Raw genomic sequence first — 27,543 nt, forward strand, 5'->3', positions numbered from 1 at the left:
ATTTCTTAAAAATATCTTTTGACAACTTAATAGTGGGACAAGTGATTTCTCATTTAAACTTAATATGTATGCTTTGATTTCTTGCTTGATATGTGCTGATTGACCATTTATGTCTTAGCTCCTGTTAATTGATAATTTCTGGTCACATATTTTGAATGCTGATTATTTTCCTCATCTTAGCATAAGGATTTTCTATATTGTTACACAGTATTCATATCAGTCAGTTAAATGACCATATAACATTTCATCAAATGAATGTAACATAATATACTTAAGTATTCCCAATTATTAGACGTTTAGATTACTCATTTCTATAACCATGTGATTTTATTAACTAATCATACAGTTAAATTTAAAAAAAATATCAATCTGCTTGGTGTGAAATGGGTCACAGTGTGGTATTATTTGCACACCTTCACTAGCAAATTTGAGCTTGTGTTAATTGGTGATTCAAATCGACTCTTCTGTTAATTGCTTATTCATATTTTTCATCTTTTTTTATAAGGTTGTCTTTTTCTAATTGATTTGTAAAAGTTCCTTATATACTCTACATAATAATCTGTTATCATTTATATGTGTTGCAAATATCTCCTCTTAGAAGATACTTGTATACTGTTCCTAGTGCATCTTTTGATTCTCAGAAGTTTTGAGTTGTCAATCTTTCCCATTTGTTTCATGTTTTAGCATATATATATATATATATTTAAATCCTGGTATATTTGCTAACGATACAATTTGACACTATATAATTTCCATAATTACATTTTTAATAATTATGGTTATTATAGTTTTGTAATAAATCTTGATATTTTACAGGTCAGGTCCTTTCACATTATTCTTCTGAATATCTTGAATTTATAGATTATTTGGGATAGAATGGATGCTTTCATGATACTGAATTTTCTTCATACTTACACTTAAATCTGACAACCATAACCTTACACTGTAAGTAGGCATTTGGGGTCTTTTTGTCTCATTCATTATACAGTATCTTACTAATGGAGTCAGATAGTTTGTTCTCACGCTAAAGCTGACATTTGCAGTGATTTTTAGCCTTGGAATGAAAGAAAGAAAAACTCAAGGTTAGTAAAGAAAATTGGAATTGGATGTCCTTTTTTAGAAAATATGATACACCCTTGAGTGAGGAAGAAAATCTTGGGGAATAATATTTTCTTGGGAAAGGAGGCTCTTCCTATTTTTGATGAGATTTTTTCTTCTTCTAGAATTAGCACCACAAACATGACTCATATTTAGTCACTTAAGTCCCACACTGTAAAGACTGCAAAACATGAGTTACTCAGCATTTCTTCTCAAAAGTAGCCTATGGCAAACCAAAACTAACAATGCACAAATTGTGTTGAAACAGGAAATATGAAAACCTAGGGATTTTTCTGATTTTACAAATATTGAAATAGGAAGAAAGATGATGTATCCTTATTTATTACCAATTTAGAAATACACTAAAAGTTGTTTCTTTCAAAAAATGTCTAATAGTCATTTGAGAAGGTTATGTCTTCATCTATTACTTTGGCTTTTAACCTCATGGTTGAGAAAATGTTTATTTTTCTTTTTTTCCAAGAGTTCTTCCCACAAATTCTTTGAGGTAAGTGGGGCTGGTGATGTCATCTGATGGGGAGGAAGCCGTTGCCCATGGTGGAAATAAAACCATACATGGAGGACAAAAACTTAGGTTCCAGAACCAGTTCTGCCATTTTCTATTTGTGAGGACAGGTTAATTATCATCATCATCAACATCATCTCTATCATCATTACTATTTTCCCTTTTTATAAGACACTGTGAATGGTAATCTAACTCTCTAAACTAAGATTCCTTTTGTACCTAACTCTTGAAATTGTCTTTATTTAAATAAAATAATTGACATTCATTACTAGGTTAAAATTTTAATTTGTTTCTCTTGGACTAAAATTTAAAGTATAATTCAAACCAGTAATTTTTTTAAATTTTGTTTGTGTTAGGCCTTTACAGTTATGGGTTTTGTTTTTTTTAAAGTTTATTGGGGTGACAATCGTTAGTAAAGTTACATAGTTTTCAAGTGTATAATTCTGTAATACATCATCTATAGATCACATTGCTATGTTTTATGTGTTATGTATCATTTTATTTATTCAGAGGCTGCCAAAAATGTATACACATTTTAAGAAAGGAAATTAGTGTTATTAAAATTGTAACACTCAATATATACCAATAACAAAAGATGAATACAAATCATATGTATGCATTTTTTTGGCACCCCCCCCAGCATATAAGTCATTTTATGCTGCTTATACCCTCTTCTCCCAATTACATTATAAATTCCTTGAAATAAAATTTAGGACGTAAATATTTAAGAAGAAAGTTGTCTACGTAGGTGTATCTCAGTTCCTTACAATTAACTTTCGTGCTCAGTTGACTGATTAGTCCTCAATAAGTACAGAGGTCTGATTAAGATGTCTTGGATACCGTCTCAGATGGCTCTTCCCCTGCAATGGAAGATTCATTGACTGGAAGGTTATAAGCAGGTCAACAAAGATCAGTAGTCCTGGGAATGTGAAGTTCTAGAGGTCAACAACTCTTTTGTGTTTATTACTGCCCTAGCCCCAAACATAATGCCTGGAACATGATAAGTATTCAGTAAAAACTTGTTTAGTGAGTGAAAGAATTAACAAAAAAAGATTCCTCTTGGCAAGGCCAACCAAGACATGTAGGCATTCCAGGCAGGCTAATTTATTTAGTGGAGGACAAAGAAAATCATTTCCTTATTGATAAAAAAAAGAATTATGCAGAAATGATTTCAACTTAATCCACTTTTCATTGGCTCAGGAGGTGTAAAGAAAATTCACAAGGAAAGCATTTTCCACTTTTCTGAACTTCTCGTATTCTCTCCTAATCTTCCTGTTGATTTCCCAAACCAGACAAAATATTGTGAAGTGCATTTGAATAGTTTCAGAATTTGGTGGCATAAAAGCAAAGTGAATAGTGCTATGCACTATTCATTGTCAGAATTTTGACTATAATTGAATGAGCTTGTATAAAAATGACAGCAGTCAATGCTCTCCAGGCTTGTTATTTTAATTTCCACTTGAAAGTTCTGTCTACTTTCATGAAAGTAGGATGTGCTTACTTTCTCCAGCTTGGTGAAAAAGTATCTTGAAATCTGTCTTAGTTTTCACCATGAGTCTAACTTTCCTCCAAGGATGTTTTAGCTCCTCTTAGAGATTCTCATGCAAGTGCTTATCAGAATGCCTTGTATTTAAGCTCTGATGCTTGGAGTCTTTTCCCCTAGACCCAGTTTTCAGGGGAAAGCAGGAGTCCCTGTATCTGGCATTCTTGTGTTCCTAGAGAGGAAGCATGACAGCTTGTGGAAGTCTGACCACTGATGCCTCGGCTCAGGCTGTGGAGCGCGTGGTCCTTGCACATGCCAACCCCAAAGGTCTGCCTTTTCCTACTCTGTGGAGAGAGAGAGCCCAGGTGCTATGAGAAGGCAGAGGGTCTTCCTGCTCCTTGTGAAGAAAGAGGACCCTGAGTAGGTTGGGGCCGAGAGTATCAAGGGGAGTGGGCTTTGGGTGTGTACCTCCTCTCTTGGTGCCATCACAGACAGGGTGTATGTTAGAGCCTCAATCTGGGCCACGCTGGGCATCTTCTGGCCTTAAGAGGCCACAAGAGGACCTGGCAGGAGCTCCAGAGTTCCTGGCTCATCTCTTTGCTATTCAAAAAGGCCGTATGTAATAATTGTAATGAGAACTCTCACCCATTACTTCCTTATTCTTATTTCATTGAATCATAAATAACTTTGCCATTCCTTAGTGTTGTTATAAAGAAGAAAGTAGGTAATCCCCAACTGACTGAAAACCTACCAATTTCCTTGTAAAAATTTATTTTAAGAAAAGGTTATTAGTCTGGGGCAGTGACTACATGTCTCTTGAACATCAGACAGGCAGGTGTGGTCTGTATAGTAATGGTCTAGCTGACTCAGCGAGGATCAGACGACAGATCTGCATGGGGAAAGAGAAAGCATAGTGTCTTGTGGCAGCGATTCCAGTAAAAGCTCTCTGGGTCCAAGTAGGTGGTGCCATCTGTTCTTGGAATGGGATTTTCCTCCAGTGTGTCAGTGCCAGAGCCCACGTTCAAGATTTTGGTAATCTTCCCTAAAATGACTTTGACGATGAAATTATACTTTGAGCCTGGAAGTATCACTTGTGTGGGCCTTTTATCTCCTCCTTGATGTTGCTCATCATTCCAGTGACAAAGAGTGCAAGCAGGCAAGGGAGGGCATCATCACAGAACCATGTACAGGTAACCCCCGTATAACATGGCACTTCTACAACACGGTTTCTCTCTAACATGGTTCGAGAATTGGGGGAAACCCTCATGCAACACGGCATCCCATAACACTGTTTCACTCTAACACGGTTTGAGAATTAGAGAAATGCCCGAACAACATGAAGCATAATAAGAGCTTTTAAGAGCAAAAGATATCTCGTTTGAAATTTTTCATTCGAGCGTGGATGTCCTGTCAGATTTGACTGCAAAATTTTAAAATTTATTAGAATTTTAAGTCCATTTGGTTCATGGAGTATTAAGCTCAGAGGATGAAGATATCTTGTCAAAAAGAAAACACCCTTGGTTTTATGCTGCTTAGTAGTGATGCTGAAGGAAACATTATTTAATACATATTAACATGTTATACTTTTGGTGAAAATTGCTTTAATAAAGATATTTCTTTTAATTATAAAAATATAATAGTATGTTTTTAAAATTTTTGGAACCTAACCTCCATTTTTGTACCAGTTCGTTTCATATAACACGGATTCACATAACACAGCTTTTTTAGGAACCTAACAACTGTGTTATACGGGGCTACCTGTATATGAGCTGTGCAGCCTTGGATCGTGCTTGTGGTGGGTTTGCATTCCCTTCAGTCTCATTTTTCCAGAGTGCAAAGGGGGGACGGCGATGGACAGAAGATATGCAGGTAAAGCATTTCCCCTGTTGCTGCACCTGCTTGAGGAGTCCTCTTGAAATGCCCAAGAAGATGCTTGACTTCCAGGAAGTGAACAGTTGCTTTGGTGAAGCCCAGGGAACTGCCATCTAAACCATCTTCACATTGCAAAAAGATTGATTGGCTGATGTCAAAGCAAAATACGTGTCTAGCAACAAATCAACTGACATTAATGTTGCCACCACTAACATCTCTGTCAGACCTAATCATTTATAAAGTCCTTCGTCATGGGTGTTATCTGATTTGATCTTTTTGTCAACACTGTAGGACAATATTTCTAATTTATATCAGTTTTAGAGATCAGAAAACCAAACCCTCAGTGTGCTTTGACTTCCAGAAGGTCATGAAGTTGGCAAATCAGAGCTAGGTTCTAAACTGTTGATTTCTGACTAAATTACAAGATCATTCTAAGGCACCAGAGTTTCTCTGCCGGGATGCACAGAGAGAGAGCAAATCCTTTCTCACCACTCATAAAATCGACACATAAGAAACAAAAATAAAGCTGCTATCTTGTGTGGTAGGAAGTCAGATCTAAAAATTCCCATGAGCCTGGAGTTCAGGGAGGAGGCTTCCTGAAGGAGGGGGGATAGTTCTTGAAGAATGGTTGAGATATGGGAAGATGGAGGGGAGGAGTATCCAGGGAGGGCATCTGCTGACGGCCAGCTCAGAGGCAGGAGTGCATACAGTGTGTGCAGGGACAGAATGGTGACTTGAAGACTTCACCACTGGTGCTTGCAGTTTAGGAAGTTGTCTCCCTCCCAGTGTTAGGTTACCTTTCAGTCAAAACAGGCAACTGAAGTTTCCTCAGCTGCTGGGATACAGAATTGCAATTTGCCCCTTTTGGATGAAAGAAATGTTCATTTGTCACTGTCTTGCCTCATGCGAAGAGCCCTTAGAAGGGACAGTGCACAAGGACAAGATGCTAAAGAGTATTTCGCTTTCCTTTACTATGATTTCATAGAATCAGCAGCATTTCATTTCTTTGAAGTGGCTTTTGGTTTCCTCAAAATAGTCTCCTATAACTTGGTTAAGAAAACTTAAATATGCAACCTGTAAGTCTGGCGAACAGAACTCCTTGTGGAGTTTAATTATTACTAGATTGCCTAAAAAGCCCCTTGTATTTCCTGTGACAGGTTTGTGATTCTTACCCGACTGAACTGTACGTTCCCAAATCGGCCACGGCACACATCATAGTGGGGAGTTCCAAATTCCGGAGCAGACGGCGATTTCCTGCCCTTTCTTACTACTATAAAGATAACCATGTAAGTCCCAGGCATGCTTTTGTTTCATGCTATGCTTTTCTTGTTTTATCACCGACAGGAATTTTCTAGTGGCCAACTGCTCTGCATGTGTGTTTGAATTCTTCTTAAAGATATTGCTGTGTGATATGAACAGCACAACTAGGCTCGAACCCTTATCTCATGTAGAAGTTGACCTTCCACATTTATTTGACAATAAAGTAATGGGACCGACTGAGTCAGAAACCTAAACTTTATCATCCATCTGAGTGTGACCTCTTTTAAGTGGTCGTCAAGAGACCTTTTGCAATGCCTACTTTAGAAAAGCCCCCAAATCCATGGCACCTTCTTGTTTTTTAAGTGGCGCATTTTTTTTGAGTCTCCTCAGCATAAGAAATCGTTGTTTTTGGAGAATGGGTTTTACTTTTTAATATTATTTGTAAAAGCTAGAATTAGGTTTGTGTGCAACTAACAGAAATAAGTAACAGTGGCTTAATAAGGAGAACTTTTTCTCTGACATAAAACTCCAAAGGTGGGCAGTCCAGGCCTGCTATCTTGGCTCTCAACCACTCAGCCCTCAGGGACCCAAGGCCTGTTCACCTGTCTGGTCTGCTCAGTACGTGATGTAAGAGATGATTTTAGCCATCACCTCCACTTGGCAGCAGGTGGATACCAGAGGCCTAAATGATGCACTCACAGCTTTTTGAAGAATGTTTCCAAAACTGCCATGTGACACTTCTGCTCACATCCATTGTTCAGACCTGCACAGGGCAGGTGAGAAAATATACTCTTATGGGTAACCATGTGAACAACTAAAAATCGTGGTTCCATTATGTGGAAGATAAGAAAACAAATCTGGGAAGACAAGAATGGTCTTTGCCACCCACTTCAAAAGTTATTTGACTTGAGGCAGGTGAAAAAGTTCGGTTTTCAAGACAGATAATAGAGTTTTGGATCCAAAGCCAAGTGAGGCTGTACACAATTGCAGCGGGTGTGTGTGAGTGTGCAGGCCCATGGTTGCACCTGTAGGCAGGGAGTACCTGGGGAGGGTCTGTGTCCGATTCTAAATGGAGGCTTCCAGAAATACTTCAAGCTATGCCAGCTTCACCAGAGCAAGCACATAGCCTTCTGTGTTGCTTCCTTTGAAGGCAAATATTCATTTAGCTGTATAAGTTCTGTTAGTTGAAAAGATATAAATTGTCTTATTTAGTTACACTCAGTAACTAAATAAGGCTCTGAAATGGGGTCTAATGAGGGCAAGTATTTCATTAATGTCCTGTATTATTTGACTTCAAATATATTTCAACCTACATAACGGTGAGAGGCAAAGGAAGATGTGCATCTCCTTTAAAGAAAAATGGTGGAATGACTACAGATTGATGCTGTACTTGAAATTAGGATGCCAGCAACATTTACCTGTTTTGTAGCATCTAATGATAAAGAAGTAAGAGAGGCGGGGATATTTTATTCTTTCATTGTTAACAGGTGGAGATGGGTTGTGTATTTAAAAAGTGAGCATAGTATTTGTCCTACTTCTTACTTTCTGTTTTGATATTCTTGAGAACTGTTTTTTGTTGTTGCTTTTTTGTCAGCGTGAGTATTGTAAAGGTCAAGTGTGCAGAGGTCTCAGAGTAGAATCGCATTGTTAGCAATTAGACTGCACAGGCCAGCTTCTTCGTCTACTGCCTCAGATGCTCATCGCTCAACCTGTGCTCTTCTTATTTGATCTCCAGGCTTGGAAATGAACTCATACAGCAATCAGTCATAGTTTAAAACAATTGATTTCCCGTATTTGAAAACATTAAAGGAGACAATACTTCAAGTTTTAGCTCTTCTTACAAGCTCCACATAGAGATGTGTTTCTAAGTTAATGATCTCATTACCCCAGGGAAATCTTTAATGTGCATATGCGTACAAGCATCCCACCCCCATGAACTAAAACCTACACTGCACTCAGAATAATGATCAGATGTGTGTTTTATACAACATTTAGGTTTTACTATCAAGGTTGATTATGTATATGCTACTGACGTGACTAGGGATTTCTATAAAGGGAAATATTATTGAAGATGGATTTCTGTGGTTAAGTGGAAGACACGTGAAATATCAAAGCAGTGTTTCACTGCTCTCAGTATTCAGCAAAACTCATGCATTCCCCAGCAGTCTTCCATAAAAAGGAAACAGATACAAATTATGTAAATTTACTGATCTTTTCTTTTACTGAATAATTTTCTTTCTTCACTTTTGTGATTTTTAGATATTTTAGACTTAAGAGTATGTATTCCTACCTCAATAGAATTTATGCTTATGAAAATGATGAGCACATTTGTTAGTTAAAATGCTGTTCCCCACGTATCACTTCGTTACCAAAGGAACACTAAGATTTTGATGGTGAGATGACTTGGCTACTGTGGGGTAGTAGGAATTGGTGATTAGATTAAAGAGAAGCTTGAAACGAACATCATTTCATGAACTGGAATTCCTGTTGAGGGTCCTTTGATATAAATGCGCCCACTGATGGTACATAATTCCCTTTGGGTCAGCTTTTACCATACGGGGTGTTTTAATCAGCTCCTGTTCACCTGTTGGTGAGGTTCGTATTCCTGCCCTAAGGTTACTGGGATGGTCGAACACATGACACCTGACACTAGACAGTTTATTAGTTACACAGCTATATTCACTGCCCCGGGGAGGAGGACACTGCCTGCCAGGCAGGGCCACACAGAGGCTGCACTCAGGAACCGAGTGAGACCCGAGGGGCTTGTGGTAGGCAGGCTTTATAGTATGAAGGGTGAGGTGACCCCTGGTTCCTGCAGGAGGATGTGATTGGCTTGTCTAATTCCACCGCTGGCAGGGAACTGAAACCCTCCAGTCAGGATGAACAGGAACCATGCTTGGTCTGTTGGGAGAAACCTCTTTATCCATGGGAGCAGAAAGTGGAGGGGAACTTGCTGTTAGACCATTTGAGGCCCTCCCAATTTTATCAGATGTCGAGATAGCACATAATAATTAATTTTAGGCCTTAAACCACACACATGGGCTATATAGAGCCATCCTGACTCCCTTTGGATATCACACTATTAACAGCTTTGTAGATCACGGTTAGGGATGTGTAAATGTCACTCGTGTTAGGAAGCCTGTGTTTGTTATTTACAAGCCCTTAGAATTGCTGTAGCCTTTGTTCTTTCTTAAGTGTTTAATTATTTTTAAGAAAGCAGTTTTGCTTTAAATTGTTAATAGCATGGTCTCCCCATATCATAGTACAAATCTCTGGGAAATCATATTCTGGAAGATTTCTAAAGAGGCAATTTTCCTTAAGAAAAATACAGACCTTCTTGTCCTCCTTTTATAACTAATGTTTATTGAAATTTACTATGTGCTAGGTGCAGTTCTAGGAGTGTTATGTACCTCATCATATCCTGTAGTTTGGGTATTATTATCCCCATATTATAGATGAGAAAACCAAGGTTCTGAGACAATAGATAAATTACCCAAGATCATATAGCAAGTGAAAGCAAATCTTGGAATAAAAACCAGATCTTCTTGAATGCTACATCTTAATTCTGGATCATGCTTCCTGACTTATTTTTGCTCATGGGTGCTGTATTATTTTGGTTCAGAATCCAGGATCAGGAAATATTTTGCCTGGATTCAATTCCTGGCTTTCCCTATTACTAGCTGTGTGACCTTTCACCTCTCTGTGTCTTGGTTGCCTGATCTATAGAATAATCAATCTTACTGTATCTGGTAAATGGGAAGATTCAATAAAAATATGAAAATTTCTTGTATTACTACCCACCCCATAGTAAACATTCAAAAAATGTTGGCTACTTTAATTATTAGTAGTATCATAAATGAGAAGCTCTCACGACAGTTTACCATTGAGGAGTTTTCTCTTTACTCTCAGATGACTGGCATCAGTAAGTAATGCTTCCAGAAAATGGTGTTATTCTCTCCATAGACTGACTATCTGGTAGACAAATGCACTTAGAGAATACTTACTTCTCTGTACAAAATTGATAACTATATGCTAGCAGTCATTGAGCCATTGAAGAATTCTATTTGAGCATATCTGTAGATTATTAAGACAATATAACTACAAAGCATTAAAATGTAGTCTGTTTAATATATCTGGTTTAATGTGTTGACCACATTTCATAGTATAACTCTGTTATGACTTAACCCTTTGCTGAACGCTAGCTGTTCTCAACCTGAAGGTAATAGTAATAGTTGTCACTTACTGGCTTCATTTCGTAGGTGGAGTCCCAGTAGTTCAGTGTGTTGAGGTGAGGAGTGTGCATTCTCAGACAAATTCTCACCATTTAAATATGTTCCCTTCCCCATCTAACTCTTCTGATAGAATCTAAGAAATTGCCTGGTAGTAGCTGTCCTTAACTCTTATTTCTTTAACCCAGTAAAGTGTCAGATAAAGCCAGCTCAAAATTGTTTTCTCTGGAGTCAGAATTCCCTCAGAGCACGGTGGCAGACAAACCCTGACCCCTCTGAAGACCAGAAGACACAGGCCGCTGGATGAAGGACTGTGAAAAGCCATGTGTGGCAACATGTTTTCCATCCATTGGAAGCAGCTGCCTTTTGTTCCCCAACCCACTTTGTTTCCTACTATCACTTTGCCTTTTTTTCTCCTGGACCCTGTTTGGACCTTCGGGTCCCTTTCTCCTCCACATGGCAGTTGGACTTTTGCTGCCAACAGCTCAAGAATTAACCCTGGAGCAACTCTGCTGGCCCTTTGCTTTGCTTCCCACTTTCCCGTGCACGGCCCTCCTGAATTCTGAGCCAGGCTGCAGGCCCCGAATTCCTTGAAGCACCTCACTAACTGCCCCGCTCTATTACAGATTGGTGCTGGAACTCTCAGTCGGCTGCCCAGCTATGGGTCTAGCTATTCTGTGAGTCTCAGTCCTGCCAGCTGGTCCTCAGCCGAAGGATGGTATAGTTAGTGAGAAACGTCCCTGCCTTCTCTGATGGGGAATACCAAAGTCCACCTTTTTCTGGAGAATTCCAGACTCTAGCTAACTTGTCCTGGGTTGAGCTTTAGGGACAATTAAGCTGTGCTTGAACTCAGAGCTAGGGTGCCTTTTCCTGGATAGAGCCCTGCAGTGCAGGGGCCCTGAGTGGGCTCCGCCGGGACTATTTTCAGTGAAAGTTTCTCCTGCTGCTGCTGGCCCAAAGCTGGAGGGTTCTCTTCCCGAGTGACCACTGCTGCCTCCATCCTCTTGCACAGTGGTCTCGTGGTCTCAGTGTAGATTCTTAGAAAGAGTCATTCCTATATTGTGTTTGGTGATTTGAGTTTAATTTAAATGTTAAAATCTAAATCCATAAAAAGGACTTTGCCACTTAAATTTAAGTTTTGTAGCTGTGAAGTTGTATCTCTACTTGTCTCTGCAGAACTTGGGGAGATGTTTATGCTATTGTATATGTTAGAATTGCTGGAGAGGGAAATTGCAGAATAGAATGCAGATTGATTTCAAAGAAACCCCTTGCTTCTAACACACTTGAGTCAACCTAGACTTGTGCCTGCTGTTTGGTGCCACAGCCAGAAGCAGCCAGTGAAAGCGTCCACATTTAGGAATCAACTGGTTTTCAGTATTTCTGATGTTTTTAAATGGACTAGTGAAAAATGATGGACAATATTTAAAAATATGTTTTTGTTTGTTTGTTGCTTTTTTTTTTTACTATAGTCTTGCCATTAATGCCTATAAATTTTAGAATAGTTACTGACTTTATAGTTCTACCTTCAGCAGGAAAATGAGACACTACCCATGAAAAGGAAAGTAGATGACTTAAATGGCTTTAAATTTCATAATTCGGATCCTATTCAAACATCCTTACATATTCTAATTTCTTATACAGAGAACTTTTTTGCACAGCCTACCCTTGCATTGTTTTCTTTGACCTGAATTAAAAAGAAAGTAACCTTGATTTCCACAAGGCATTAGCATGATACTTTTACAAGCCAGTGTTGTGTAGGTAGCCTAGCGGGTCTCTGGTGGGTCCACTTGCACAGTTGCCTGACGCTGTTGTGTTGCCATGGCCTCTCCCCTCAGGCCTCCATCTGTCGGAGCAGCCAGCCCCTGTCAGGCTTCAGCGCTCGGTGCCTGGAGGATGAGCAGATGCTCCAGGCCATCAGGAAAGCCAATCCAGGAAGCGACTTCATTTACGTAGTAGACACTCGGCCTAAGGTAAGTGTCACCATTCTGATGCATGACTTTGCAGCTCTGAATCATGAGACTAGACCCACAGCAAAGCTAAGTGACTACCTGCTCAGGTTGCTTCATCTGCAAAGGGGCTGTTTCTCTCTGCACAGTCAGCATTTGGCTGCCCTGCCTGGCTGCTTCCTGGGTGTCTTAAGCTCCTGCCTCAGTCAGGTACTTTGGATATTTCCCCTGCTGCAAACATTGTGCAGGGTACATAGTACATCAAATGCATGCAGTTTAGTTTTGGAGATCGCTCTCCTAAATACACCAAATAAGTTTTTGGTTCATTTCTAAAATGACCTTATCTGCTCGGACAATATGACATTTACTATGGAGCTCCTGCAGTTCAATTTTTGTGAGGTGTTCAGCTACATTATTTCAAATTCAGCTTGAAGTAACCTTTATCTATGACTTGGAAAGATTTACAAAATACAATGTTAAGTTAAAAAAGTCACAAAATAATATGTATGCTATTGTGTTTATGTACAAAAAAACCAAACTATAAGAATGTAAAAAAGTTTGTTAAAATAGAAAAAGATCTCGAAGGACAAACACCAATCTATTAAAATTCTATGGAGAAGGGAGGACTGGGGGAGATAGAGAACTTTCTATTTGTCCCTTGTTTGAAAATACTATTTTATAATTATGCCTGTGTTCATATGTTAATGCTATAATTTAATAAAACAACCAATAGGAAATAATAGATCTAATCATCAAGGGGTAAGCCAGTCCATCTCACACTTACCTCTCACTCACTTTTACATTTAACTCTAGTTAATATTAGGTTCAGTATAATTTCCAGTTTTACTCCTTCTACCCATTTTTTTGTAAGCCAGTCAACAAATGGAGTCCCCAGAGAGATGTGCCAGTAAATATGTGGAAACAAAATTACCTACAAGTTCATGAAATATATAGTACAAAATGAGTTGACAGAGCAAAATGGCCTTTAATTAATATATTTGGCATTGTAATTTCTTGCCAATAATGAAAATATACCTGGACCTATGACTGATGAGAAAGAGAGAGGTACACAGAGCTCTATCTTTCCATATGGGTATGGAAAGGTGTTCAAGATTTACTGTTAAGCAACAAGAGTAAGAAACAGAAAATATGTATAATGTAATCCTATTTATGTAATAATTACATTCTAAAAATTATATATTGTTCTTCACAATGAAAAAAATTTGAAGGTATGTATACTGAACTGTTAACAGTGGTTTGTCCTGTGGGGTGAGAGGAAACCTTTACTTTATAAACTTTAGTTTGAAAAATCTTTTAATCATAAAAAGGTTAAAAGAGCAAGAACCTTAAATGTTAAACACAGTTACTATATGACTCAGCAATTCCACTCCTAACTCAAGAGAAACAAAAACATATGTCCACATAAAAACTTGTACATTAATATTTATTCATTATTAATAATAGCCCCAAGGTAGAAACAACCAAATGTCCATCAACTGAGAATGGATTAATAACTGTGGTATATCCATTCAATATTATTTGGCTATAGGTTCGACATGGATGAACCTTGAAAATGTTATGCTAAGTGAAAGAATTCAGTTACAGAGGACACATTATATGATTCCATTTATATGAAATGTTCAAGACAGACAAATCTGTAGAGAAGATGGTAGATCAGTGGTTGCTTAGACTAGGCAAACAGGAGGAAATGGGGGCGGCGACAGCTAATGGGTAGAGTGATTCTTCTTGGGATGATTAAAATGTTCTAAAAATAGATTGTCATGATGTAACATGACATGTAACATGATGTAACTCTGGGAACATACCAAACACCACTGAATTGTACACTAAATGGATGAATTGTATGTCATGTGAATTATATGTCAATGAGGCTATTTTGAAAAAGAACAGAAGGACGTGAGAAATATTAGAACAGGCTGGAGGAAATATGACCAACAGCCCAAGTCACTTAAATGTATACAGTGACATTAAGAATAGTGACGTTAAGAATAGACCTACTCAGTACTCCTGGGTGATATGAAAAATAATGAGAACTGGATACTGTCCGTTGTGTAGGCACTCAGACCCTGGCAATTTTCACCGCTTCCCTCATGTCATTATATGTTGTGATTCATGATCTGGATCACTTAATTTGATGTTTTCCTGGTGTAAGATCACTGCCTTACTCATACCCTTGACCTCAAAACAGTTCCCTCCGCTCCTGATGGAAGTGTAGCTATGGGACAGTGAAGCTGGAGTTACTCTCAGAAGCCAGATCAGCAGATCAGTCGTGGAGATCAATGACAAAACAGATAATTGCTGCTGGACCATATTCTAGCAGGTTATATGTAAAGGATTTCCTTTTTTTTTTAGATAAATTCTCAACGCACAACATATACAATATGCGTTTCTGACTGGGGAAAAAGCAGTCTTTGCTTGAAGGTTCTCACCTGAAAGATGCCAGAAAAATCTCTGACTTTTATTTTGCTCTTTTGATTTGTGTGTGTGTGTGTTTCTGACTCATTATCCTTTAACCCCTTCCTTCTAACCTTGACTGCTTTCCCTCATCTTCATTGTACCGTTTGTGTAAGTCAGTGGAGCTGTTCTGAACTTCCTAACAATCAGAAATGACATGGTGGATACCTGCTTCTTAGACACATATACTGAAGACTAGACAACACAAGGAAGGAAGGAAAGTCAGGGCCTTTACTGGATTGGGAAGTCCTTCTCCTATAGTGTTTTCCCAGATTTAAATAAAGACAAACAGAGTCGCCTACTGATTTAGGGGCCAGTGATGCAAGTGAGTGCTATGTTATATAAACTTCCTGGGAAATGTGGCAGCTGTTGAGCCAGGCATATTCCAGATTTAAAATAAATTAATCCAAAGGATTTGATTTGAAGTGGTATATTTAGCACTAAGTGTGTTTACTCTCAGCAAATAAGAAGTTTGATGCTGATCCAGTAAAGAAAATTGGTGTCTCTTATAAGTTGTGCCCTCTTTTCATATTTACCCATGCGTGTACACACACACACTCCACATGAATTTTAAACTGTTTGCTTAGCGCTTTCATTCTTCTCAAGATCATGTCTGTTGATTTTTGTTCCAGAGTATGTTAGGCTTCCTTGGTAGCCAGGAGACTGAGTTCATATTTGTTATAGATGGTGGGCAGTGGCACATGGGGCACTGGCCAGGTTTGCTCACAGTTTTAATTAAAAAGAGGAAGGGTTAGGAGGCTGCTGGGATCATTCTTGTCCTTTGAGAAGGGCTTGCCCCAGATGCTGCCTGTTCAGATGTAAGCCTTCTGAATTGCTTGCTGACATTAAAATCATGAGAGGTAAAGGCAATGAGATCCTCAGCATGTATTGAATATCCACTCAAAAATACTACACCCTTGAGGTCATAAATTACTGCTAGGATTTGGTGCATTAAAAATATATGAAATTGTGTTGATGCCACAGCTGTTGAGTTGTAAAATGAGAGATAACTCACTTTGTCTCAGTTGTGTTCATGACTTTATTATTAATTTGTTCTGGGACTTTGCTGAGCTTGTAAAAATGCCAGGCACTTTGTCATTTAATTCTTATAATAATCTTGCCAATTAGGAGATGTTCTTTTTTTCTTATGGATAAGGTCTTCTTATGGATACGATAGATTTAGAAAGGTTAAATGATTCACCCAAGGTCACCTAGTTCAGGGTACAGCCCAGATTCAAATCCAGGCTTATCTGACCCCAAAGCCCCTTCTCCTGTTTGACCACAGGTGCTGCCTGTTGACAAAAATCTCCAGGGAGCCTTGTGTCCACTGTCAGGCCCAGAAGCATTGCCCACTCTGAGCACAGACTCAGTGAAGCTAGAGACTCAGAGCTGAAGAACCCACTACAAGCTCATCCAAAGTCAGGCCAGGGCCAGAGGAGCAAGAAGGGCTGTGCGCTGTGCTGACGCCAGCTCCTTGGGACGTAGTGGGGAGCTATAAAGAGAAAGGGGAGGTAAGGCAGGCGCCTGCCTCAGCTAACACTCAGCCTTTCCTCCTCGCTTCTTCTCCAAAGGCAGCTCTGCGGTTATGGCTTCTCATTTCACCTTGTAAGTGATTTTTCCGTTGTATAGATAATCTGTCACATTGGAAGTTTTTCTTTTCTTCTCTCATTACAGGAATCAGTAATTAGGTGGTTTCTATTCACGGAGTCATGTGAGGGGAGATTTGCGATAATCAGTTGTAAGGGTTGGGGTGCCAGAAAGAGGAGAATCTTGGGCCTCATTTCCTAGTGGGCTGTGTGTGTAGCATACTTGCTGATGGCCACCACTGGTAGTGAGCAGGGGAAAGGGAATTGGAGAGAGACAGCAGTGGAACAGCTGTCTTTGGCAGGATAAGGATGGAGGAATTTCCCATGTGTCAGGTGGACACTGAGGAATGATGCTGTTCATGAGCCATTTTACTGTTATCCCTCCTGAGAGGGCTTGTCCCATGGAGGCTCCCAGCGGCAAGTGACTGTGGGTCACATGCTGCGAAGGGAAGCTGAGGGGATTGGAATAAGGCCAAAGACAAGGTGGCTCTCATGTCAGTGAACTGTGTACCTCCTGCCCCCAAGAGCCCACAGATATGCCGTAGGAGACTCAACATGTGGATACTTAGGCTAGAGAGGACAGTGATGGTCAGTAAGTGTTAACCAGAGAAGCAGCGACAACCGATGGAGAGAGAATTGCAGTCTTGTCCAGCTTTGTAAAGAGATATTACCTCTTCTCTTTTCCCTCCTAGATAAAGCCAGATAGAGCCTGGAAGGGGGAAAAGGAAGAAGTACCAGAGCAGACCCTTCACCAGTCCAAAGAGCCTGTAATGAGGGAAAGAGACAATTTTGCATCACATCTGGGGTTGGAATTTTAAATTGAACTGGATGATGATTTCCTGAGTGTCATCTGAAAGCTCTTACTTCTGCCTAATATGTTCTTAGGGGGTAGAAAAGGAGGGTGTTGAATAGCACAGTTGTAGACAGTAGTTGCACGAAATAAAATCATATATTTTCATGTTGATTTTACATGTTAAGGTTCTTCATTTCACCAGTTACAGACAGAGAGAAAGGGACCATCGTTTGACCCTCTGTACTAGGATGTGGCCCAATCTTCCTGCTGCCAAGATCAACTTCTATTCTCATTTCCCACAACTGATCAGGTCCTATCATTATTCAGGTATAGAATGTACTCTGCTGAAATTTTAGAAGCCAAGACTAAGATAGTGAGCAGGCTGACCTTTAACTTGATATCAAGATTATTATTGATTTCATGGTTTTCATGTGTTTATTGATTGGTTTAGGGTTAGGGGAAGAATCTGATTCTGTTTCTTAACTTTCTTGTCCTGTTAACCCTCTCAACTTCATTCCATTATTCAGTCATTTGTTGTGTCAGTCAGCCAGTCAATAAATCTTCATTGAGTGACTGTCCCCTGCCAGGTCGAGGCATGGGGATATGGTTATAAACAAGACAGCCAAGCTCCCTGAGGAGCTTACCTCTTCTATCCCTTTCCAGTGGACCTTCTGTGTCACGGGCACTGAATCTCCAATTTTTCAATTTTACCTGCTCAGAATCTTTCAGTTGCTTTCTACTGCCACAGATGAAGTCTAAGCTTAATTGGGCCTCTTAGTAGAGGACCCTAAATATTTTCTAGCTTCTTCTCTTGCTACTGCCACCATATATGAACCTTCCACTCTGTTCGCACTGGTTGGCTCTCCAATACCCACCTGCTCCTTTGATTTTTGTCCCTCACTTCTTCCCTTCTTTTGTTTTATCTGGAATACCCTTCCTTTTCTCTCTATCTTTCCGGAGGATTATAGTCCATCTCAAGTGCTCCTTCTTTCATGACACGTTGCCCCTGATCCCCTAGGCCACGTGGGGCTGTTCCCAATTTGAACTGCTGCCACTGTCACTGCCTTTTACCAGTCATTCAGTTTCTGCCCAGTCCTGGTGGGTATTTTCCGTTACTCTTTGGTGCTATGTGCTTTCCTTTACACATTCAAGTGTAAGCTTATGGTGGGAGGAACAGTTTTGGTCATCATTTTATTTTTTCAGTGTCTGGCACACGGTAGGTGTTCATGAAGTGTTATTTGAGAAATGATGGGTTCTTTTTGTTTCATTTACGAGCTTTTCTGCACCCAAAGATGATGAGATTATCAAAGCAGAGTGATCTTCGGTTAGAAAACAGGACATTCTTTCCAGTCCCACTTTTCATTTGTCTGTTGTATTCCTTAAGCATAAATTGAAACTTAAATGCAGTTACCTCTGTTGTTTTATCTGTTTGAGAATTTTTAGGAGCGGAAATGAATAGCTTTTCCTTTAGTTGTTAAATGGAGTTCTCAGCCAAAGAGACAGACCAAATTAGACTTCCTAATAGTGTTTTGTTTATGTAAGGGACACTATCACTTCTTGCATTTTTGTTAATTACATCACTGTATTTTCTGCTTTGAGGGTTCAGCTTTTGCCATACTATGAAATGTTCTGTGAAATGTGTGGAAACTTTTAGAAAGTACCCTTTGGATGGTAGGTTAAATAGTGCCACCTTCTGTTCTTGATGAGAAGTACCATTCCCTTTCAAGAGGCCATCTTGTGTTGCTTTTTTGCTTTTAAAGACTACCAATAAATTTTCCCAAGTCATAGATAGTCAACTATTTAAAAAATATGAGCAGAGGCAATTATAGATTAAAATAATAATAATAGTAATAGTATTTTGGGTTTTTTTATTGAACTGTCTCAAAAGAATGTCTCTGTAGTATGTGGTGAGTATGCTTAACTTGAATTATGTAAGAGAGAATAAACCCAAGGTCCATGTAGCCGAAGTTTACTTGCAAGTATCCTAGTAAAAAACTTGTAAACAATAAGCCAACGGCTTTGGAAAATAGTTATACAAATCAGTGATATTTTATAATAGTTTCTTAGTAATAATGTCTAAAAGTAATTGTAGAAAAAATTTCCCCTTAAAATATTTAAAAAATTTAAAGCATGGGCATAAGTTATCTTAAAAATAACATTATTTTAATATTTTTTCTTGATTAAGGCCAAACCCTTTATTCTCATAGCATGCTTAGGAGAAAGGGGACACTCTTTTGTAAACTGGAAACAGTGTCCTGAGGGGCGAATGTGCCTCAGCTGATGTCACATGTACTAAATCATGGAGCAGGACTACTGTGAGAATGTGATGATGACCTATGTGCCAGCCTGAGCTCTTTATGGCGATGGCTGCCCTCTCATGTTTTCTTTTTCACTTCTAATATGTTTTATTTCTGTTGCTTAAATCACAAACCTCATATATCTTCTTTGTAACAAGGAATACAGGAGTATCTAGAGGAACACTGATAGTGTCCCCCTGCCACTTGCCACCTCTATCTTTCTGCCGTAACTACTGCTGATTTCTTAGTCTTCCATTTTTATTCTGCTTAATCAAACATGCATAAACATAAATATATATCTGTAGGTTGGTTTGTTTTTACAGAAAAAATGGAATAATTATATGACTATTATTCTATAGCTTAATCTTTTCATTGAACATGGGCCAATTTCCAGTCTCTCTCTCTCGCTCTTTCTTTCTCTTTTTCTTTTTCTTGGTACTATTAGTAGTCCAGGGCATGAATATATTATAATTTATCTGGTCATAGCCCTATTGAAATATTCATAGGTTTTCAGTTTTGTGCTTTTATATAAAAAAAAGTTGCAATAAACCACATTTTTGGACATCTATCTTTAGGTGCTGGTACTTTTAACTGTGTTAGATTCTCACAAGTTGGAGATCTGGGTCAAAGAATGTATGTTTCTAACTTAATTTAGCTTTTTAAACTTAGCTTTTCAAAAAGCATTTATTAATGCCACCCAGTACTGCATTGTGGTCCTAAAAACTGACATTTTTTTCTGGCAGTGAGTCGTTGGTGTTAGTTCTCTGCCTGGGAGAGCCCTCTGCCCTTTGTGGCAGAGGAAGAGAATGGCCAGTGAATACAGTTTTCTGGGACGTGATTACCCACTTAGCCAAACAGCAAGAATTGTGTATTACCATTAATGCCTCCATTCTAGAAATCTGTATTTCCCAGCTACGGCAGGACTTGTCCCCTTCTTGATTTTAGTTACGCAGGACTAGGGCAAAAAATGTATTTCTTCAAAGTCCTTTAGTATTGAAACCTGTTTGCACAAGGATACCCCCACTTCTCATGTACAAAATAATGGTAATCAAAATGATCAAAAAGCCCTTGTAATTGGTCTCTAGATTTAAATAAGGTAGCTGGCAGATGTGCCTCTGAGATTTAGCATCTGCATGCCCTCTTCTTTATACTCAGTGGTTCCTGCTCAAGGTTTAACTGGATGTCTGCAGGATTCTTGCAGGCAAACTGGAATGATGCAACCATTCCTATTGGATGGTGGCCTTAATTGCAGTACAATACTGGAAGAAATCATTTGACTTACAGACCTTTTATGTTGACGGCTGTGTCTGCTGATATTCTTCTGTCAACCTGCACGTTGTAATGTCTGGTATTAAATCAGGGCAACTTGACTCTGTGACAGAATTCCATATTCACTTCGGCAGTGACTGGGAACTGCGAGAGGCATCTCCAGAAGGGTTTATCCATAGAATGCTTCTTCCCAGCTCAGAAAAGGTCCCCCACATCAACAAGTTTATGTTGAAGACAAACTCAGCACTCAGGGTCTGAAACTACGTAGTTCAGCACAATGCACAATTTTAAGTTCAGTGACTTAAAACATTCACTGTGAATACTTTTGTGGACATCCATGAAATGTTTTGGTTGTTTCATGTGCTGAATATAACTGGTGACTGTTCTGTTTTGCTGTCCATGGCAGCTTAATGCCATGGCAAATCGCGCTGCAGGGAAAGGCTACGAGAATGAAGACAACTATTCCAACATCAAGTTTCAGTTTATCGGGATAGAGAACATCCATGTCATGAGGAACAGTCTGCAAAAAATGCTGGAAGGTAAACCATTTCCTTATGCATGGAATTTAAAAAATGCAGTTAAATGTTTTAATGCCAACATGGAATAAGATAGTCTTTTGATTTTAAAACTGTGTTTTTACAATGATGCCGTTTACGTCGGTGGGGTACGTTGGGAAGGATATCATATTGCAGTGACTCTTTAAACATTTAACAGCCTTTCTCGTATTTTTGGTGTCATCATGAAGTGATTTTGTCACTTGGTTAACAGTAAGGCACTCTCCAGTGGTATATAACATCTGAGATAAAAGTGCCCAGGGATATTTTTTCTTTCTCCTTTATAATTTAGTTTGATCCACACTTGAGGCCATTTGGAGATAGAGCAATCCTTCAGTTAAAGCAATAGCCCACTGATCTTATATGGAGGAGGTTCATAAACTGAGTCCGAGTGGCTGAATGGCCATTAGGAGGAAGGATGTTGGAGTCCCAATCCTCATTTTTAAACAGCAGTAACCATGGCATTGTGCCCACACATAAATCACCCCCATTCACTTCACAGTCACGTGCAACGCGACACACACACACACACACACACAGACTGACATACTCACCAGAAAGGAAATTACAAAGACCAAGTATGTAACATAGGAGAGTCATTCATATGGCCAAACCAGCCATAAGCTGATTAGCAGAAATTCTGCATTTCAAGCAAAACCAGCTTCATTGACTGTTTGTGGTCCTTGTGAGGACAAATGCCCAAGGAGGAATCTGTGACCACGGTCCTCCACTTCTGGCTCTAGTAGAAACCAAGGAGCAAGGGGAAGATTTGTGCCTTGGGAACCTGGAGAGGCTGTCAGTGCTGCACTTGCACTTGGGGGGAAAGCCCTGGAGACAGGGAGCTGAGTGCTAGGAAAGCGGCTGTCTGAATAGGAAATGTGGGGTCTGGAATGAAGAGGGACACAGTGCCGAACGATTTTTTTTCCAGGAGACACGTTTGCCCTCAGTGACTTAGGCAGTTCTCTGATTAATCAGAACAACAGGGTGTAGTAAGAGCCTAACAGTGGGGCAGGAGAGAGCTGAGTGTCACACAGGCCTCATGTCCATCCTCTTTCCTGGATTTCCTGGGTCATCTCAGTCATTGTGAAACTTTGAGCACATCCATTCCCTTCTCTGGGGCTCTGCTACATGCCATAAAATGAAAGGATTGGACTAATGGTTTCTTCCAGCCATGACAGCCTGTAAAATCGACAATCTGAGGCCCCTGGTTGCAAACACTTTAACATTGAGCATTTGAATGGTTAGAAGGAATCTCGTCCTGCATCTGAAAAAGTCACAGCCCCAGAGGCAGCTCCATCTTACTTCCATGGGAAATTTGCCACGTCTCAGGTCACAGTGACAATACCTGGGCCTGACTGTTTGAGCTTCTTAAACTTCTGGAGATTATCTTGAGCAGTTTGCTTTTTAGGAGTCAAAAAATTGGACTTGCTTTGTATTGTTATTGAAAGGATAGTCTAACGTTACTATGAAGAGTGTTCACCATAATCAGAATCATTTAAAAAATATAGATTGCTATGCTTTATATTTTTCATTTCGTAATTTCATAATCTGACTTTCGAGAACATACATTTTCTTCTATGCAGAAAGTAGCTCCTAAGAGTCCTGCTGACATATCATTTTGACTTTAGTTTTTAAGTGAGCACTTATTTGGTTCTTATGGGGAACCATTTCTTGTCCTTATATCTATGGTCAGACTTACTGTTTCTAAACAACATGCACACTGAGGTCCAGAGGGCAGGTTCTTCTCTGTTTCATAAGAGATTATGGTCTTCTGCATCACTTTTCCAGCTCAGTGCAATGAGCAAGGACAGCTTTCTGGATGCTTTTCAGGGGACTTGACCAATGTTTGACTATCTGTTTTTACCAAGTAAATTATAAACCACTCTGAAGCCTCAGCTGATGAAGTGATGCAATCAGACGCACCTACTGAGGTGTTTCCTCCTTTGAAAAGCTGTCCTTGGCATTAGAGGCTTGAGTCCTGGTCATTTGGGAGGAAGAGGAATAGTACATTTCATTCATGATTATTAACTTCTGGGTGTTTTATTTTTACACCACTGTTATTGATATTATTAGAATAGATACTGAGAGTTACAGAGGACAATAATTGTTTGCATTCTGGCTGCAAATAGTTTTGTCTGTGAGCAAGAGCTGCAGGATTTTTCATCAGAAACTATAATCTAGGACCAAGTTCCTATCGTGTGTAGGTCCTTTATTATAGAGCTGATTTAATTTTGTGTGATTTGTAAGCTCTAAATCAAACTGTTTTGTGGTAGTCGTACCTCCCAATCAGATAATGATTCCTTTCAGTAATATAGCAATTTTATAATTTATCAAGTGCTTTCCACAGTAGCTCCCCTTTTGATCATATAGATAATTGGTTCTTCCTTCAAATAAGAAAAGGATGATTGATTTTACATATATACATATATAAACAGTCAGTAGAAGAGCCTGAAATGGGCTCTTTCCAAGGCCAGCGAAATTGTTATCATTAGATGTGGAGGTACAAGTCTCCTAGGGCACCCTTGGTGGTGGGGAGGAAATCACTGAGAGGAAGGTAGAGGGGTACACATAGAATGAATTTCACTTCTAGGCTTGTTGAGGCTGTGCGACACTGTAATGCCTCTTTGCAAATATCTGTTTTCAAGGTAGGTAGGTGTTTATGGGAAAGGCATCACTGCAGTGACATCCTTCTCCTTTTTCAATCCACATGCTCCAACTTTTGGGTGTTGCCTAGAAAACTGTACTTTCTTCCCACCACCTGTTTAGTGCCTGGATTCTACGTGACTGTTAGATTAATATTGTTGGCCGCTGTGTGGTTCTATGTACCTGACCCCTTACTCTTTGATTTATTCATTTAACTAAAACTTGAGCAACTGCCATGTGCCAGGCTTCCCCAGCATATCACTTCAATGATTGTATCTGATTTTCACAGCAATAGTGTGCAGTCTGTGGTATTACCTGCTCTTTACGGGTGAAGAAACTGAGTCTCAGCAAGGTTAGACAACTCAATTTAAGATGATTTTTAAAAGAGGAAGGAGTTGAAACAGATACATTTATAGAAAAACATTTAAACTTGCTTTGGGAATTAAAGAAATGGAAGTTAAAACCTCGTACCATTTCTCACTTAGTTTTTAAAAAGTAAAATATTCAAGACTGAAAATAATATGGTAAAACTGGTGCTTTAACTATTTCTAGTGTTATTTAAATTGGCTTAGAGAGACATAACATATTGCCTCCCCTTAGGGACTAATCCAAAATATGGTTTTTAAAAAGAAATATGCATGCCTATTTTTATAGTAGTGTTTTATTTATAATAGAATTTTAGAAGCCATAGGAATATTCAGCAATAATAGACTGATTAATTTGCTCTGTCTCTTGATAGAAAATATATCCATTAAAAATAATAAATGTGAAGAATATATGTGCATATTGTAACATGAGAGAATGTGGATAATGTAAGTGAAAAAATTTAGGTTGTAAAATTGTACGAATACTCTGATTTACTATATGGTAAATCATATATATAAAGAAAGAGTAGGAGAGAATGCCTAGAAAAATAATTGGATTACAATGGAAGGATGACCATATATATATATATAAAATATATATATATGCGTGTATGTGTGTGTGTGTGTGTATATATATATATATATATATATATATATATATATATATAAAATCTCACAGTTTCTGTGGAGTCTGGAGTCAGGAGTCTGGGCATCTCTCATATATAAATGGTAACCCAGGGACCCTCTGCCCAGGGTCTTACGAGGCTGCAATTAAAGTGTCGGCTGGGCAGCGTTGTCACCTGGATGTTTGTTTGGATAGGGAAGAATCTGCTTCCAGGCGCATTCAAGTTGTTGGCAGAATTCCACTGAGGGCCCTGAGTTTTGGTGGCTGTCAGCTGTGGGCCTCCCTTAGGTCCTAGAGGCTGCCCCCAGTTCTCTGCCCTGTGGACCCTACATAAGCGGTTCACAAGATGGCAGTTTATTTCTCCAGTTATAGAGTCTGGTATATTATTTAAAACATATTTTTATATTGCATTTTTAAAAACACATCCTTCTCAGTATGACATAGCAAAGCAGACTGTGAGCCTAGTACTTACAGTCACGTTATAGCGATCCTCGTTGCTTTGTGGTTCCAGTATTAGACAGACTCACAGATAACCACCCAACATGGTAATGATGCTGTTACATTTATGGAGTGATTTAACGTTCAATCTGTTTTACTATTTTACGGTGTGTTTATATTCTTATAATAGAAAACATTGTTTTCTATTTTAAGATACATTTATTCAAGTAATCCTCATTGCAATCATGGTGTACCTATTCTTAGTATCCCCGCTTTACAGATGAAGAAATTGAGGCACAGAGGCTAAAGAGCTTGTGCAAGCTCACAACAGTAAGTGGTAGGACCAAGATTTTCATCTTAGTATGAATCCAGACAAAACACTCTTTACCACGTGGCTTTATGGCCTCTGTAGGTAGTGGGTTGGGTAGAAAGTGTCTTGGCCTAAGTGTCTGAAGACCTGGGTTTCGGTTCTTGCCTTAGTCTCTGAGTAAATGCGAACAAACCTCATGTCCTGTATTTGTAAAACAGTACAAGCCAGATTTATTAAAAAAATTCTTTGCAAACCATAAAGTGCTTTCCAATGTGAGGTGCATTATACTTTTTCTTGGGAAGCAATGCTGTACTTTAAAAATAAGCACTGAAGAGAATGGATGAGGTAATGGGGCTATAGATTAATTCACTCAGTCAGGCAAGTATTTGGTAGGTCACATTCCTTTTTAGGGGTAACTTTTCTCAGTTTCTTTATTCAAGAGACATGGAGTAAGACAACACAATTTGCCAGGCATGGAAGTGCTTGCCTTGTGATATGGTCTGTGTCCACTCAGCTCAGGTTCATGAAAAAAATAATTTAATGCATGCCATGTTTTCATGTTTTCAGCAAGTTGTTTTGTAGAGAGACAAACCTCAGCCTGACAGTGGATCCGCTAGGAGTGGCTCCAGCGCACGGGAACACTGGCCCAATGTTGATTCAGCACTTTGGGCAATCCTGCAGTGAAGGAACCAGGCAGATTCGATTTCAAAGATTGAACATTTTTGTAGCAGGACCCACACCGTAACCACTTTCATCATATCCCCTGGAATTGTGTGGCATTGACGACGGAGAAAGTGTTGTGGCAAAATCGGGTGGCCGCAGAGATGGCATTTGATCTGTGCTGCTGTGGAAACGTTCTGATCCCCAATTATTCAGAACCTTCCTTGGGTGTACAAAGGATAGTTTAAGCAGAGAGCTTTGAGTTTGTCCTGGGAGGCACGACTGCAGTGGGTGTTACGGTTATCTGACACCCTGCTCTGCTCTCCCTGCCAGGTTGTCCCAGGTGCACCAAGGTCAAGAAGGAACAGTTCCTACCATATACAGCTCCAAGGTTTCTGTGAACTATTTTTTCTCTGCTCAGAGTTAAGGTTGCAGCTATCAGTTCAAATGGTCTTGTTGTTTGATACTTCTTCCTCATCTCCTGTCTAGGTGAGACAATGGCTAATTCATCCTTGAAGAAATGGAGGAGTTCAACCCATTAAAAATATTTCCTATTTAAGTTTTTCATTTTAAAGCATTTCCTATGACATAGCCTCTAAGTTTATGCTGTGAAATTCTACCAGATATGAGCTAAGAAAAGGCTATGGAAAGCTTAATCTTTTTTAAGTTCTTCACATTCGGACTTTTTACCATTGTTAATTTCCTCATAGTACTGACCAATTAGATGACACAGCCAATAAGGCCTGGCTGAAAATCTGGTCATTACCCTAAAAATTTAGCAAGATGGCATGGGTTTCCACATAGAAAATCCACTTTTCCCTTAAAGTGGAACTAGATAGCTTCACATAGCAACAGTTATAAGGCTTTTTAATGAGTCTTCTGCTAGGCCAATTGGTCTGTCCTGTCAGGCTTCGCTGGTCACCAATTCAGGGTCACTGGAGGAAAGAAATGGATCAAGGATATGTCCTTTGCTGTCTGTGGTGTTATAAGAAGAGGTAGAATGTGGCTGAGAGAGTGCTGGATGGTGTCGTGTTTCCCGAAGATAAGACCGGGTCTTATATTAATTTTGCTCCAAAAGATGCACTAGGGCTTATGTTCAGGGGATGTCATCCTGGAA

At 39.3% G+C, this 27,543-nt stretch overlaps 1 protein-coding gene across 1 annotated transcript in view; it reads left to right on the top strand.

Annotated features, from left to right (window-relative positions):
- MTMR7 (myotubularin related protein 7) overlaps positions 1 to 27,543 on the top strand; it is a 92,210-nt gene that overhangs the window by 42,985 nt on the left and 21,682 nt on the right. Inside the window, exons 5-7 of the mRNA XM_081046560.1 lie at positions 6,134 to 6,262; positions 12,301 to 12,435; positions 21,238 to 21,370. Of these exons, the coding sequence (XP_080902686.1) occupies positions 6,134 to 6,262; positions 12,301 to 12,435; positions 21,238 to 21,370 (397 nt within the window). The remainder of the gene's footprint in view (positions 1 to 6,133; positions 6,263 to 12,300; positions 12,436 to 21,237; positions 21,371 to 27,543) is intronic.

The sequence above is a fragment of the Rhinolophus hipposideros genome, assembly GCF_964194185.1.
Source record: "Rhinolophus hipposideros genome assembly, chromosome: 4".
Classification (NCBI taxonomy): Eukaryota; Metazoa; Chordata; class Mammalia; order Chiroptera; family Rhinolophidae; genus Rhinolophus; species Rhinolophus hipposideros.